The 16,553-nt window shown below is 44.3% G+C and overlaps 1 protein-coding gene across 1 annotated transcript in view; it reads right to left on the minus strand.

Moving 5' to 3' along the window:
* Positions 1-16,553, minus strand: part of LOC126156774 (sodium/hydrogen exchanger 9B2-like) — a 112,938-nt gene that overhangs the window by 13,795 nt on the left and 82,590 nt on the right. Inside the window, exons 8-9 of the mRNA XM_049916331.1 lie at positions 13,096-13,260; positions 1,359-1,502 (exon numbers count right to left, since the gene is read on the minus strand). Of these exons, the coding sequence (XP_049772288.1) occupies positions 1,359-1,502; positions 13,096-13,260 (309 nt within the window). The remainder of the gene's footprint in view (positions 1-1,358; positions 1,503-13,095; positions 13,261-16,553) is intronic.

Genomic DNA, 16,553 nt, shown 5'->3' on the forward strand with positions numbered 1-16,553 from the left:
GGTTCGACCAGTAGACCTCTACATAACTGCTCCGACTGCTACCTGCCAGCAACCACTCCATCACTGCAGGCAGGTAGGGTCCATAAGCAGTTGCCGGTGTCCACACACAGTCAGACAGGTCGCTGGAGCCCCTACAGCTGTCGCTGGGCGCCTTTAGCACACCACTCTCCCGGGCCCTTAACGTCTGCAGTCATAAACCAGAGTTGCTAAAGTCTGTTAACTGAAGAGAGAGCAGCGATTGTGGTGAAGGAAGTGGCCTGTTCCGGAAGAACGCTACAATTAATTTCCCATCATTAGTACGAAGCGACATGCAGTGATTTACAGAAAAACTGTTCCTTTGCGTTTCTGTATTAGTTACTAATTTACGTATCCCTTGTAGCGTTGACGCATTCTGTGCAAAATAAACACTTAGTGGACGTGTCTGTACTCTACATTGCCATTGCACGCTGTGGGATGCTCCTTATAACTTTGCGAAACAGCATTTATTTGCTCCTTGTGACCTAGTCGAGTAGAGAGAGAGAGAGAGAGAGAGAGAGAGAGAGAGAGAGAGAGAGAGAGAGAGAGAGAGAGAGAGAGAAGACTCTGAGGTCCACTCTTCAGTCACATTTCTCCTTCAACTACTCCCTCAACTCATCTCAGTCTGAAACAATAGCTAACCAGCTACAAGGCAGACGTTATAAAACTTAAGACTTGGAGATCCTAGGATGCCAGTGACATTAAATTTTGTCACATTATTTATTTACATAGTTTACGCCCACATTGGTACACAAAATTCAGACAACATACAACAGAATCTACAATGAATAAGTTTAGATTTTAGCAGTCAACAGTTTCTTTCCAAAACCACTTCACTCAGAGTGATCTGATGACTCTGTCTTCTGCAGATATTACATACTACTTTCGATCTGATGTTTTGAATATCAGTCGTATATATTTGTTCTCCAATGGCAAGAATGGAAGTTTTCAAGAAAATAATGCAGATTGTTACGCTGTCTGAAGTGTCTTCAACTGGATGATAGGACAACTTCGAAATACTTCCTTCCTGATCCTATTTGCCCCGATATTAACACAACTGAAGTTCTATAAAGACCTTTTGATTGTCAAGTTCCTGTAATGAAGTCAAGTCACATCTTTTTGCAGTTGTGGGAAGCACTAGTAACAGCACGGCTTCAGATACTTGTTAAAAATTACGAAATCGTAGTCGACTTACGAACACCTTGCGTAGAACCTGCGAACGGTGCCTACTCGACTGAGGGCTAATTATTTGCGTGTTGAAATGCTCTTAACTACAGAAATGTTTCTTAGTTAAAACTTCGAGTAACTATTGAAAACATATAAATTTGACGACTTTTACTTACCACTATTGCCGTGATGAGACAGGCCAGGGAAAAGGATACAACGTCTCCGTCCAAATCGTTGAATTTTATCTGAGTGCCTGTTATTCCAAACAGAATTGGCTCACAGATCATCCAAAATATTTCGAACGCTGTGGCCACTGGATTCTGAAAGTGAAAAATATAACATCTTAACAATAATGTTTTAAGTGTCGAAAATGTATACAGGGAGATTAAAAAATGTAACCATTAATTTTGACAGGCCGTAACTGCACAACAGCTGACGTGTACGACAGAGACAGTTGCCGTCTCCAGTTCATCTGTCCGCTTGCAATGAACAAGATCAATTCCTTTTGCCCACAACACCCGAGCAATACGGAGGGACAACAGATTCCAGCTTACGAACGTAATGCAGAAGATGCTTGAGCTACAGCGGTGAGGATCTTTGCTGAGCTTTCTCTGGATACCACCAAACAAAGATCACCAACAAACCGGGTACACGGATCTCCTCGCAAAAGACGCAACGTCCAAAGGCAGTTATATGTCACCAATGTTAAACTACCCGGCAACATACCTAAACGTACAGTGAGCGCGTGTAACTCACGGACGTAACGTAGAAAGAACAGCAGCGTAGAAGCTATCAGCACTATGAAGTCAGTCTGCTCCCTTCCCTATCCTCCCCGTCGAAGAACATTGTGGTTTGCAGAGTGGACACGTGGTAGACTATGAAGAAAATGTTAAGAAGTGTTTAGAATGTCTCCAAATTCTTTGCGCGACTCAACATTAGGTGATTTAAATCCCATTCCTTTCATGTGAGTAGTATCGCGTACAGCAAGCAAATCTGTGCAAGAGACTAAACAAGCTGAAACAAGAAATTCCCCCAACTATCACCACTATCCTCGCATCAGAAAATGCAACTTCCAAAATTATGACTAGCTTTTATAGCTTCTGTTCCATATCATTGACTGTCAGTCAATAATGTCATACTCAATCATCAACCACACACTACACGCGTCAGAAAAAAAAAAAAAACCTCTGGTGGCAAGGGGCTGACATTTTAAAATGCGTACTGACTATAGCGATATAAATTTGGAACAGATATGGCTTATTATCTGAGAAAGGGAATAGTCTTGGGTATAAGACAACTATAGAATTCCAGGAGCTGAAGTCAGATTTGTGGAAAGGAGACGACAATCCAAAACAACCGATAGAAGTGTCGCATCCGTAGTTTTTGCGGTTGTAAGGATGTTGGGCCATAGTTAAGAAGACATTTCGCCCTAGTGAGGCAGTCTGTGTGTAAAGTTGTTGCTGAGCAATGAAGGGTCCGCGCAGGATACGGTGGCCAGTGCGCACTGAAGTTTTCGTCCAAAGCGCTGGGCGAGGACATTCGTTTGTGCGGAAGGGGAAGCCAGCATTGTTTACCAGCTTTCCGCCGGTTGGCAACGCGCTTCAATGGCAGAATCCAGGTGCACTTCCTGTAATCTTTCTCAAACGATATTACAGAAACAATTTAATTAAAAAATTCATTTGTGCCTTGCTTATAGTTTTATATGTCAGCTTCATGATGATGTGCCCATCATTTCGTCAAGGACTGTAGTTATTGTGATACTTGCATTTAAGTAAGACACTACCTGAAATTCGAAAAAGTTTGCAGTGAAAACTGAGGGTCGCTACGATTTTGAGTTTGGTGCATAAAACATATGTTGCTCCATATGAAATTTAGCTAACATATTGAATTTTTCTTTAGACTTGAGTGGAGGTCTCTATCCGTCACCAATGTCGAGAAAACTGACCTGATGTAGCACATACATGTGTGATCGCATGTACCAGCGAAAAAACCAGGATGAAATATCCACAACATTCCTCATGGTTCATAAATGACTTGTGATATCGAAATGAGATTTTGGCAAATGATATCACGCGAAGAGGAAAGTATTTTACAATATTACTATGCAAAACTTTCTTTTCCATCTTGTTATTCAACTAGAAATTTTTTCGATGAAAGATTGCAATTTTAAGGACTATCGACAACTGCTGAAACGAGAAATGCTGTGGGTTTTGGACAACATAAGTGAATACATTACATGTTTATATGCTTTTTCATAAGCTATTGACCATCCTTATTCTCAATTCGTCACTTAATGAACTCACTAAACCAATGTTCCACAGTTCTCTCGCAGTTATGTAAACACCACAGTGTTTTGGAGAAAGAAGCAAATTTTAACATGTCAAGAAAATAAATGTAGGTTTCACTCAAATTAGCCACTGATGACGCTTCTCTGGAACTACCAAATGGTTAACAAGCCAGGGGAAAATAAATCGCTGCGTTTGTTGCATTTTCAGCGGAATTCCTTTTAAATACTCACCAAAAGAGAAGTGACTGTAGATCTTTCTGAATGATTGCCATGCAAGTACGGGCCTGGAGGCGCTCCACTCAATATTTACAAACTTATATGAACGCAGGCTTCAGTTTAGAACGGCTTTCCGCCTCCAGTGCCTGCACACAGCCCCCACCACTAACACACTCCCCTTGTATGCTCTGTTGGTTGTGTATCTACTAGCCACGTTATAGATAGATTGATTGATTGATTAATTGAGAGGGTTTATGGGAAAATATGGCAAGCTCATCGGTCCCATGAATCCAAAGTTACTCACAGAAGAAAAAAGGTCCCTCTAATAGTGGACGGATCCAGACAGGAGAGTCAAATTATAAAATAATGAAGTTAAAACACAAACAGTAAAAGGCATAAAAGGTGAGACCAAATCTAAAAGTTGGAAAAAAGGGCGGTCTCTTTCCTTGGGGGAGGGGTAATGGGGCCCCATATCGAGAAGACTGGAAGAAAGATCCCAACCACAACCACCCTGCTCTTGCCGCAGGAGTAAAGCAAATCTGATATCTGAAAATAGAAGCCACTTTCGCGGAGGAAACTCAGGACCAGTTCAACCATCCATTAATCGTCTGCTAATATTAAAATTGAGTAATCTGGAAGACTATACTTAGCATGAAGGGACAAAAGAAGGGGACATTCCACCAACATGTGGGATGCTGTCAGTCTGGCTCCACAGCTACATTGTTGGGGGTGCTTCGTTACGCAGGAGAAACAATGGGTGAGCGTGGTACGAAAATGTGTAGACGGCATAAGACAGTGGACTCCATCCAAGAGGAGCGGAAGGAAGAGCGGAAAGAAGAGCGCCAGCCGGCCAGGGTGGCCGAGCGGTTCTAGGCACTACAATCTGGAACCGCTCGACCGCTACGGTCGCAGGTTCGAATCCTGCCTCGGGAATGGATGTGTGTGATGTCCTTAGGTTAGTTAGGTTTAAGTAGTTCTCAGTTCTAGGGGACTAATGACCTCAGAAGTTAAGTCCCATAGTGCTCAGAGCCATTTGAATCATTTGAATTTTTGAAGAGCGCCAAACTGCAATCGACATCTTGACTGCGTGGAGTTTATTACTGTGAGCTGTAGCACACCAGATGTCATTCCACTTTTGGGCAAAGAAAGATCTGACATAGATCCGTCTATCTGCAGCTGAAATCATGAAGCGTAGTGGGGATATGAACCTGCCTCTATAGCCAAACGGTCAGACAGTTCATTCCTTGGGATGCCTGCACGACTGGGAACCCAGAGAAAGGCAACTGAGCAGGCGACACAGCCAAGGGCAGAGAGATCATGGATAGCAAAGACCAAAGGATGACGAGAGTAGCATCGGTCGATAGCCTGCTGGCTGTTCATTGAGTCTGAACGAATTAACACACTTTGGAGGGAGGCCTGAGAAACAAAATGTAGGGCTCTGTGAATGGCTATAAGCTCTGCTGTGAACACCTACACCATTCCGGCAATAAATGGTGTTCTAAGCCAATAGGACTAGGGAAAGCGTTTCCCACCTTATCGATTGTCTTAGAATCTTCAGTGTAGAAGACAGTGGCCCCTTGGAACTCTGCAAAGATGGCATGTAAAAGACGCCAGAAAACCATAGGGGGCGACAGAGACCTTAGGACCTTTGAATAGATCAGTCCTAATCCATGGTCTAGGCATCATCCAAGGGAGAGTATGGGAGGAGATACATGGGGTGCATTCCAGTGAGTGGAGATGCAGATCGCAACGGGGGGAAGGGAGACATCCCTTGGGGCCGGCACTCAGCAGATGCTACTGAATGGGAACTGCACCAGATGCAATAATCGTCGATATACAATGCCAGGGTAACCACAGGCCCAACATAAGTTACAAACCCATTGATGGCTATGAGGAAGATTGTGACACGTAACACAGAACCCTGAGGGATACTGTTCTCCTGAATACTAGGGACGCCGAGTGAAGTGCCAATTTGAACCCAGAAGAGCCGGTGAGATAAAAACTTGTGGATAAAAATCGGAAGGGAGCCACAGAAGCCCAAGTCATCGAGCGTAACTAAAATGTGGTGTAACTAAAATGTGGTGGCGCCAAGCCAAGTTATATGCCTTATGTAGGTCAACGAAGACTGAGACAAGGTGTCAGCAGTTAATAAAAGCCTGTCGGATTGCTGTTACTAATGATCAGTAAGAGAGCGTCCTGCCCAGAAGCCACACCGATAAGTGACAAAGGGCTCTGAGATTCGAGTACCCAACATAATCTGAAGCTAACCATTTCTCGAGCAGTTTACTATGTACGCTCATCAGGCTACTCGGGCAGTCGCCGAGAGACGTTGGGTTTTTACCGGGCTTAAGGACGGGAATAGCTATACTGTCTCGCCACTGTGGTGGGAAAGCACCCATGATCCAAATTCGGTCGAAGACCCTGGGGAGATGTTGCCTCTGGGGAACGTCCAAGCGTTTGATCATCTGGTTGTGGATGGAATCTAGGCCTGGGGCCGTGTCTCATGAAGAGGTAAGAGCCTGCAATAAATCCCATTCTGTAAAGGGTTCATTATAGGGCTCAGCGTGGTGCAGGTTGAAACAGAGGGGGGTCTGTTCTACTCTGCGTTTCTGTCAGAGAAAGGTAGCAGGATAGGAAGAGGACGCTAATGCTGTCGCAAAGTGCGTCGCGAAGTGTTCTGCAAGAACCAATGGATCAGTACACAGAGCACATTTGAGGTTGAGGCCCCCAGACAGCTGACTGTCGCTGGCGGCCCAGAAGGCTATGGAGTTTGGACCAAACCTGCGACGAAGAGGCATACTTCCCCAGGGAGGAAAAACAGCGCTCCCAGCATTCCTTTTCACTCTGCTTAATAAGGTAACGAGCATTAGCATGGAGACGCTTAAAAGCGCGGAGGTTGGTCTGTGAAGGGTGTCGTTTAAATCACTGCAGCGCCCGTCGGCTGTCCTGGTCAGCGACTACTACATTCTTGGTCCACCATGGTACCAGTCGACGACGAGGGGGACCTGTGGACAGTGGGACAACAGTGCCAGCAGCATGAAGAATAGTGGCAGAGGCTCCTTGCACGATCGTATCAATGCAATTCGAGAGGGAAGTGTCTAAGCGCACAGCAGACGTATATAAAGGCCAATTGGCCCTGTGGAATGCCCAGAGTGGGGGCCTGCATACATGGAGGCAGCAGGGGAACGATAGAATCACTGGAAAGTGGTCACTGTCAAAGATGATCATGGGATGACCAATGTAGGGAATCCATAGGAGCAGGGAAGGAGAACGTGAGATCGATAGCAGTAAAGGTGCCATGAGTGGCACTGAAGTGGGTAGGGGAACCATCATTGAGGAGAGGCAAATCGAGGTCTGCAACAAGTTGGTCAGTTAGGAAACCCCTACCCATTGAAGTGGCACTCCCCCCCCCCCCCCCCCCCCACAGTGGGTGGTGGGCATGGAAGTCACCAAGGAGCAGAAACAGAGGCGGGAATTTCTGTATTAAGGTGGGCAGTTCAACATAAGGAAGTGGTCTAGCTGGAGGGAGGTACACATTGCAAACAGTGATTGCCAGAGACGTTTGCACTCTAACCACTATTGCTTCTCGGTTAGTACATATTGGGATCCAGACACTAATGACATCGAAGCAAACCAAAGTGCAGACCCTGCCAGATGCTAGCCCCAGACCGGCACGATTCCGACAATGCGCTATAACCAGGAAATGTTGGAGAGTGGTCATCACAGAAGTGAGTTTCTTGAAGAGCAAGACAGAATGAAGAATAGGAGAAGACAAGTCTTATTTCCGATAGGTGACGACAGTATCTATTGCAATTCCACTGGATGATGTGTGGCGAGAGTTCAGGCAAGACAAAGATGCCGAGTAGAGGTCACAGTCAGAGATTGGTGAGGAGTAACAGACCCTGGGACATTGCCAAAATGATCACAGATTGGGCGGCAGAAGCAGCTTTCATGAACAGGGAGCCTGACCACATCTTACTAAGGGATTCCATTTCACCTAACTTGTCCGCGATATTCTCCACAAAAAACAATGACTTTCTGGCGGTGAATGTGTCCCCATCCGTCCTAGTACAGGCGAGGTTGCGGGGAAGGTGTTTCATTCCAAGACGGCGAGCCTGGCCCTCTTCCAATGGTGTAGACAGAGGAGGGAAGGCTGCCGGATCATATGAAGCAGCTTTCAATGGTCCTTCACCATTGAAAGAGAGCCATTTGAGAACGGCCAGATTTTTGTAGTTTTATGCACTTCATGCGCCAAGCATCTGCACTGATACCATCCACTCCGATCAGGGGGCTCTCCCCATGGACGGCGCCACCCAACCACAGCAAGGGCCGCCTGGGTGGGAAAGGCTGGAAGAAAGTTAGATGGTTAGAGGAGGGGATAGTTAGTGATAGGGTCGGTAGGAGGGGACGACACACGCACATGCACAGAGACGGGCGTGGGGGGGGGGCATACAGGAGGAAATGGACAGAGAGGGGAGGAGGAAAGGAATGAAGAGTGTAGAGGAGGACGAGATCGACAAATGAGAGAGTGGTAGGAGGGAGATGCAGGAGGCTGGTGCAAGGTTAGAGGGGTATTGGGCCAGTGGACAAGGAAGAGTGGGAAGATGGATAGAGAAGAGGAGATCGACTTGGACTGGTGGAGAGGGAGGAAGACATTGTCAGTGTGAGTGGGCAGCAGAGATGAACAAAAAAAGGTGGGGGGGGGGGAGGAGGTGGTACAGAGGCAGAGTGGGGAGGGTGGGGAGGAGGAGATGGACATTTAGATGTGGGAGGATGAAGTGGACACACAGGGTGGAGGAGCAGATGTGTGCATTATGTGTGTTGAACACGTACATAAGCAAAGCTCTGGGGAAAAGCTAGTTCTTCCGTATCTTTAACTGCTATTATTGCAGTAATACGGTTATTCTTATCAGAATAGTCAGTAAACCATTGACAGAAAAATAAATCAAATGTATGTGCTGACATCACAGGCAGAAAATGATGAGATAGAGAAAGTATGTGAGGACGGGTAATTGAGTGTGGAAAGGGAGACGACAATCTTGGGGGACTGGAACGTGGTAATGTTGAGAAGGAATAGGAGAGAGAGGTACAGGAGAATCTGCTGCAGTCTTCGTTGGCTTTTCTGCTGCGTATGATACAGTAGACCACCAACGATATCTCACTAAAGTCAATGAAATAACAAACGACATTAGACTGAGTTACGTGTTAAGAGGCATGTTGCAGAATCTAAAATTCTACGTAATCCGCAAAGGGAAGAAAAGTAGCTGGAGGTACCAAAAATATATATTAGGGCAAGGGATCTCTCTCCTCTATTCTGAACAATATAAGCCACACCAGAGAGGAATAAAACCATTCGTATATGCAGACAATATCGCCGTCACTGCTCAAGGAAGAACATTTGAAGAGATTGAAAGGAAACTGACAGGACTTTGGAAACCTTAGGGAAGTACTAAGATAAATGAAATCTGCAACCTAATGCGGGAAAAACCCAAGTGGGCTATGCGCATTTCATCTGTCTAATAGATAAGCCAAAGACAGTTCAAAATAGCATGGCGAGAGCTTAGCTTAGACCATTACACCAACCCAAAATAGTCTTACTTGGGAGTCAACCTAGGCCACGCACCTATTTATAATAAAACCAATGTATTTTCCTAAAGGGAAAAAGATGTGAGCAAGAAACAAAATTATACGTAAACTACACTACTGGCCAGTAAAATCGCTACACCACGAAGATGACGTGCTACAGACGCGAAATTTAACCGACAGGAAGAAGATGCTGTGATATGCAAATGATTAGCTTTTCAGAGCATTCACACAAGGTTGGCGCCGGTGGCGACACCTACAACGTGCTGACATGATGAGTTTCCAACCGATTTCTCATACACGAACAGCAGTTGACCCGTGTTGCCTGGTGAAACGTTGTTGTGATGCCTCGTGTAAGGGGGAGAAATGCGTACCATCACATTTCCGACTTTGATAAAGGTCGGATTGCAGCCTATCGCGATTGCGGTTTATCGTATCGCGACATTGCTGCTCGCGTTGGTCGAGATCCAATGACTGTTAGCAGCATATGGAATTGGTGGGTTCAGGAGGGTAATACGGAACGCCGTGCTGGATCCCAACGGCCTCATATCACTAGCAGTCGAGATAACAGGCATCTTATCCGCATGGCTGTTACGGATCGTGCTGCCACGTCTCGATCCCTGAGTCAACAGATGGGGACGTTTGCAAGGCAACAACCATCTGCACGAACAGTTCGACGACATTTGCAGCGACATGGACTATCAGCTCGGAGACCATGGCTGCGGTTACCCTTGACGCGGCACCACAGACAGGTGCGCCTGCGATGGTGTACTCAACGACGAACCTGGGTGCACGAACGGCAAAACGTCATTTTTTTTTCGGATGAATCCAGGTTCTGTTTACAGCATCATGATGGTCGCATCCGTGTTTGGCGAGATCACGGTGAACGCACATTGGAAGCGTGTGATGGTATGGGGTGCCATTGGTTACACGTCTCTGTCACCTCTTGTTCGCATTGATGGCACTTTGAACAGTGGACGTTACATTTCAGATGTGTTACGACCTGTGTCTCTACTCTTCATTCGATCTATGCGAAACCCTACATTTCAGCAGGATAATGCAGATCCTGTACGGGCTTTTCTGGATACAGAAAATGTTTGACTGCTGCCCTCGCCAGCACATTCTCCAGATCTCTCACGAACTGAAAACGTCTGGTCAATGGTGGCCGAGCAAATGGCTTGTCACAATATGCCAGTCACTACTCTTGATGAACTGTGGTATCGTGTTGAAGCTGCATTGGCAACTGTACCTGTACACGCTATCCAAGCTCTGTGTGACTCAATGCCCAGGTGTATCAAGGCCGTTATTACGGCCAGAGGTGGTTGTTCTGGGTACAGATTTCTCAAGATCTATGCACACAAATTGCGTGAAAATGTAATCACATGTCAGTTCTAGTATAATATATTTGTCCAATGAATAACCGTTTATCATCTGCATTTCTTCTTGGTGTAGCAATTTTAATGGCCAACAGTGTATCAGCATGGGGAGTGTGCCCAGCCTGAAGTTCTTTGTTCCCCCGCAATGCAACTGTGTAACATACGGCCCCCGTGCGGGAGGCGTCTTGCCACTCCCACGAAGTAGACGTCGCTTTAAATGAAACTGTCAGGATTGTTAAAGGGATGTAAGAGCCTACGCCTGGCCTCAAAATTTATCCACTGGGACTGTAACACCACAGGATATCAGAATCAAAATAGACAGCGAAATAGAGGAAAAAACGACAAACTAACATACAATACTTATTGTTTAACAAGCAACCAGTTCCCGCTCCCCGTAATTCTAGGAAGAGTTTTTATCCAGCCTAGAGTACCGTTCTAAGGCGAGACGCGCCGTTTATCTTTATGACTGGACACACTGCTAAATATAAACCTGCGCCCCAAAGACGAAATACACGAGATCAACATCTACTGTATAGCACTGACTAGACTAAGAACAGAAGTCAAAAAGCGTAAAGTAAATACGGTTAAGTGGGGCTACCCTTAATATGACCAGTGAGAATGCAGAGAAAAACAGAAGTCTGAACATTCGCTCATGTGCCCTAGAATGGAGTTAGTTCGCACAGAGGAAGATCTATTTTTATGGAATGACAAGGATATTGTAGCTGTAGAGTTCTGGCAGAAGAGAATCTATATGTTCTCGTCCGGAAATGGGAAATAAAGCAGAGAATCTGAATCAGATACTAGAATGTAAAGCGTACCCAGCTCTGATCAAAATTTAGTAATCAGTAAGAGTAGGCTGAAGTTTAGAAGACTTCTCCAGAAGAATCTGTGCGCAAAAAGTGGGTGGGGGGGGGGGGGCACTTAAGCATTGTGGAATAATGAGATTCGTTTGAAGTTATGAGGCTACAGATATTGCGATAAGAGTATGACAGTAGGCAGTTAAGTTGAAGGGGAATGGACAACTCTAAAAAGGGTAATCGCCGAAGTTGGGCAGACGAACATAGCTACAGGGAAAGTGAATGTGACGTTGGTGAATTCGGCAGTGAGCTGAGTAAAGTTGACCGCTCAACTCAGTGGCAGAGGGAAAGTACTGATAGTCGTTCGTTTACCACAGTTTCCACAATGAAATCTTAACGCTATTTCACTATCAGAACTCTTCTTACGAACTTTTGCAGACTTCGCTCCACCGCAGTCTACAGAGTCTCTCCTTTCGTCGGGTATTATTAGTCCGTATTTCCGACAAAAATTCAAACAGTATTTTACATTATCTAAGCACAGAATTAGATTCTTCCGCGTCAGGCAGTCGGACGAAGAAACGTCTACGACACCAGACATCCCAACTCAGTACCGACGCAAATCGTATAGGTTTCCGTAGAATCTCTCAATTTATGGTAACTCTCACCACCACAGTCGCAAGATCGATTTAGAATCGCGTGTTCGATATTTATCGTTTGGGATCCGCGGCGTCGATAGGCAAACATTCTTGGAAATTATCTGTGTTTATGTGGACCCATGCTCATATGTAATTTAGCCCTCTTTTTCGAATTGGTTATGGAAGATACTGGTGTTGTGGGCGATGTTTGTGAGAGTTTACCAATGGGTTTTTCTTAATCGTATGGTTTCTAGTGGTTATTTTTAATTTCGTGGTAACTTGTCTCTGATATGTTTGGAAGGACAATCTGTTTAAAATTTCCTATGTTTGTGTTCAAATCTACCTATTCATTCAGAATTTCGTGAGGGTAATTTTGTCCGTGGAACCTATGGTGGATGCTATAGACTTAGTTTATTGTACAGGTATATGACATTTTTAGAATCAAAATCCATCATACATAAGGATATAACATTGACAATAGAATTAGAAACGAAACAGAAATTTGTATATATACTCGCCACATAACAAAGCACGATATTTCACAGTTAACGCATTACTAAAACACACTTACATAAAATTTGCATACCAGACGACAACACAATTTTAGAACACTACTATGCTCCTGACAAAGCAAGCGAACTGTATATTCAAATCCAGGCATTATAAAATTCAATGTAATGTATGTGTTAATTTCCATATAGGTCAAACTGGACGGAATTTCAATATTCGATACCGAGACCACATCAGAGAGCGACTGCATCAACTTCATTCCACCAATTAAAACACAACGACATATAGCGGAAGATATAGAATGGCCTGTCAAGGTTTTAAACACTGCACAAGAAGGGTCACTCGAAATATATTGTCACACACAAAATTACCCTCAAGAAATTCTAAATCAACAGATCGTTTTGAAACACAAATACTACACAGATAATTTTATCGGAATTATTCTTCCAAACACGCTAAACGAACGTGGAAAAGGCGAGAAGGCGAGAAGAAAGGTTTGAGGTGCTTACGTCCTCTACGTCGAGCCCCTGGCTGCTCCAGGAGACGCAGGACACGAAGGCTGCAGAGACGCAGCCCAGCGGCCCCGCGCCGTCGAAGCCGATGGTCTCGCTGCCGAAAACGGCAAGCATGCCTCCGCCCAGCAGCATCAGCACCCGCAGCGGGATCACGTACGGCTGTGGGCAACCGCCAGCGGCTCGCTCAGTTTGTACGTCTACTGCGCTCATGCTGTGTCTTAATGACTACAAAAGCACTTACAACGGGCTATTAACATATTTCACTGCGTCTCTGAGCTAACTGCTAGATACGTACCCGAGAGTTTTGGGTTCGGTCCCAGATCAGTCCTAGAATGTTATCTGCCACTTATCACTCCATCTCACAACGTTTGCTGCTGCGAAAAATTCTGTTGTTCGGAGTCAACGTTAAACTATACACTGGATAAGTCAGTTTACAGGTCATACGAAGGCAATGGCATTATCACCTCTATGTCTAGTAAAGCACTGGGACGTTCAAATCAACCTTCAGATTGATGACAACTTTCCAGAATGAGATTTTCACTCTGCAGCGGAGTGTGCGCTGATATGAAACTTCCTGGCAGATTAAAACTGTGTGCCGGACCGAGACTCGAACTCGGGACCTTTGCCTTTCGCGGGCAAGTGCTCTACCAACTGATGACAACTTTATCTCAAGGTTGCGAAAGATCTCTTTTCTTCATATTTTGAATTCTTTTATTCTTAAAACATATGATCAAATCGATTTTTTGGGAAATTATTCTTTATACTTGAAAACCAAGTTTCAATGGAAGCGCGCAGACGCCCACTCTAGCCGCTCTCGCGCTTGGGCCCTTTGCGACTCCTATTGATATCTCTTTCTCTATGAAGCTACTGTAATATTCTAGGTCGAAGAAAATGGCGACATAAGTCCCCATCAGATGTCTCGATTGTGTGTTTTCGACAAAACTGGGTTAAAAATCCGGTTATGGTTACACTATCACAGGAGTTCAACGAGTGACAATCTACGGCACCATTACTGTTCTGGAAGTTTATGTAAATGGAAGCAAGCTGAGGTGAACGGGAAACTGGATACTTTTGATCATAAGCCACCGCTAAAGAGAGGTTATCAAAGTTATTGCTGATACGTACAAACATCTGACACGATGATCTGATGGAGCGAGGCCTTTGAGCCAATCCGCATAACAACAATGAAGCAATGAATTCATTAATTTAGACTTATGATCCTAAACACATATTTGCGACTGAAAGTCATCCAAATTGATCATAATCGGGCATGTCATTTTGACGACGGATTTAAGGATGTCTTTCATAACATTTGTTTATTTATTTATAGTCTAAGGCAACAAAATAAGTTGATTTACAGTGCCTACGTTTTCAAGTGATCGCCAGTTTGAAATGCACTTCAGGAAATTTGACTTTCGAGGTTCACGCCACAGAGAATTTAATTCAGATAATTTACATATGTATAATTTTGTTTACAGACCTGTACTTCATCCTTAGTCATGCGAACTGTTTAGTTCCGGTATCGGCGCAGAGGTATTTTGGCCGCCATTTAGTGCTGCATAGCTAGGTATGTACTTTTGTGTGTTAAAAAAGATTTGTACGAAAAAAATTTCTTACAGGAAAAAATGTTGCACATGAGCATAAAATAAGGCTCCAAGACCGGAAAACTCCTTATATCAATCGACGTACAGGGTGTTTCAAAGATTTTGAATCAAACATTTAAGGGTGACAGATCGCATCATGGGGAACAACTTTTGTTCGAGGCAGAATGTTCGCTAACATTTCCTGTTGACACAGACGTCTTTTATAACTGATTATGCCCCTGAAAGGCGACAGGGCGTAGGCACTATGTAGCGTTTATGCGCAGCGTGTTTCCTTTAGTCCAGTCACGTGCTTTGCGTGGAAGGGGGTAGACCGAGCTTCTAAAATGTCTATTTCCACTTTGTCACACTCATTCTTAAGGTTTTCTTGTTGAAAATTATTGCCAGTTGTTTAGGGCAGGCATTCTGCAGACGCAACACCCGTTGTTAGTAGACACTGCTAGTTCGGTGAAATCTCGTTATCCCTGGCTGGCGAATTCAATAAAACGACACCCAGCGCAGCAGGGAGAGGGAGGCATCAGCGAACTTTTTGTCTGTAACAAAAGTTGTTCCCCACCTCTAGACGTTTCATGCAAAGATTTTCAAACATCATGTATATATGCCCAGGAGTAAGTAAGTGTACGGTTCCTGTGTGAAGGCACTATGAAGATAGAATTTGATTTGTCGAGGTTGTAAATACTAGTGACTACGTGTCAATAAAAATGCTTTGGATGTGTAATGCACTCACTGTAGCGGCAGGGTACATAGAAGCAGTGACTTTCTGTGGTTACGAAGCTTCACATTTAGCAACCCATGGATTTTAATTTTTTGCCTGACTCATTCTCCACACTATAGAAACAAAACTGAGATAACAGGTATGTGGTGCGGTTGTAGGCAAAGTGGGTTTGGAAAATAAGCAATCATTGGCTTCACTAAATCATAACGGTGTAGAGGTGGAGCAGTAAAAGATAAACAACCACTTGTTTGCGTATGTGCGCAATTGTGTCAAGGCAATTGTGTCACTTTTCACGTTCGTTTCGACTGAAGCACCTAGATAGCGTTCCCAGCCACAATAAGGTTGCCAGGTGCGTTTACAGTCTGAAAACAGGAGGTATTGTAAATGAGAAGCCACTATAACGACTTCGGAAATCATTGAGAGCGAAAGGTCGGCACTGATTCGGAGCCCAAGGTGAATTAAAGTCAAGTCGTGAATTCGTGTGCACAATGGTACGGCAGCATTTAAATTTTCATCGGTAAAATATGCGTACTATAGAACAGCTTAAGGCACGAGAGTAAACGTAATTTTACTTTGCCATTCGACTGCAAGTGCTCATTAAAGAAAAGGAATATGCCTTAATCATGAGCGATGCAGATCATTTTTATTAGAGTACGGAGATCAGTTAGCAGAATATCCAGTAGTGTTGCAAAAATAACCATTCAGAGTGTTATTACTTTGAGTTTTTGGGTTTACTGAATTATATTTTTTAAAGATGAAAATGGTGCATTACGTTCACCTGGGGAACACTTTGTTGGTGCATAACTGAGAAAACGGCGTATATACAACATTTTAAATGTCTATTTCCTACAAAATGATGCAAACCAGCACATTGCACGTTTATTTATGGACGCCGTTAATCGCTTGTTACGAGGCTGGGTCATTTCAAGCTTTGGCAACATCTCTTGGCTCCAAAAACCCTTAAGAGGTAATCAACCAAGAAGTGGCTAAAGTTGGTAGAGAAATGCGGGAATGTGTATATGAGAATTTTCAGTAAATGCTTGAAAACTGAAGTCAAGATTAACTAAATCACTGTCTAGACATACTTAAATCTTAATATGCATGGAAGCAAAACGCAATTACGATTTTTTAAATGA

The sequence above is a fragment of the Schistocerca cancellata genome, chromosome 2, assembly GCF_023864275.1.
Source record: "Schistocerca cancellata isolate TAMUIC-IGC-003103 chromosome 2, iqSchCanc2.1, whole genome shotgun sequence".
Lineage (NCBI taxonomy): Eukaryota > Metazoa > Arthropoda > Insecta > Orthoptera > Acrididae > Schistocerca > Schistocerca cancellata.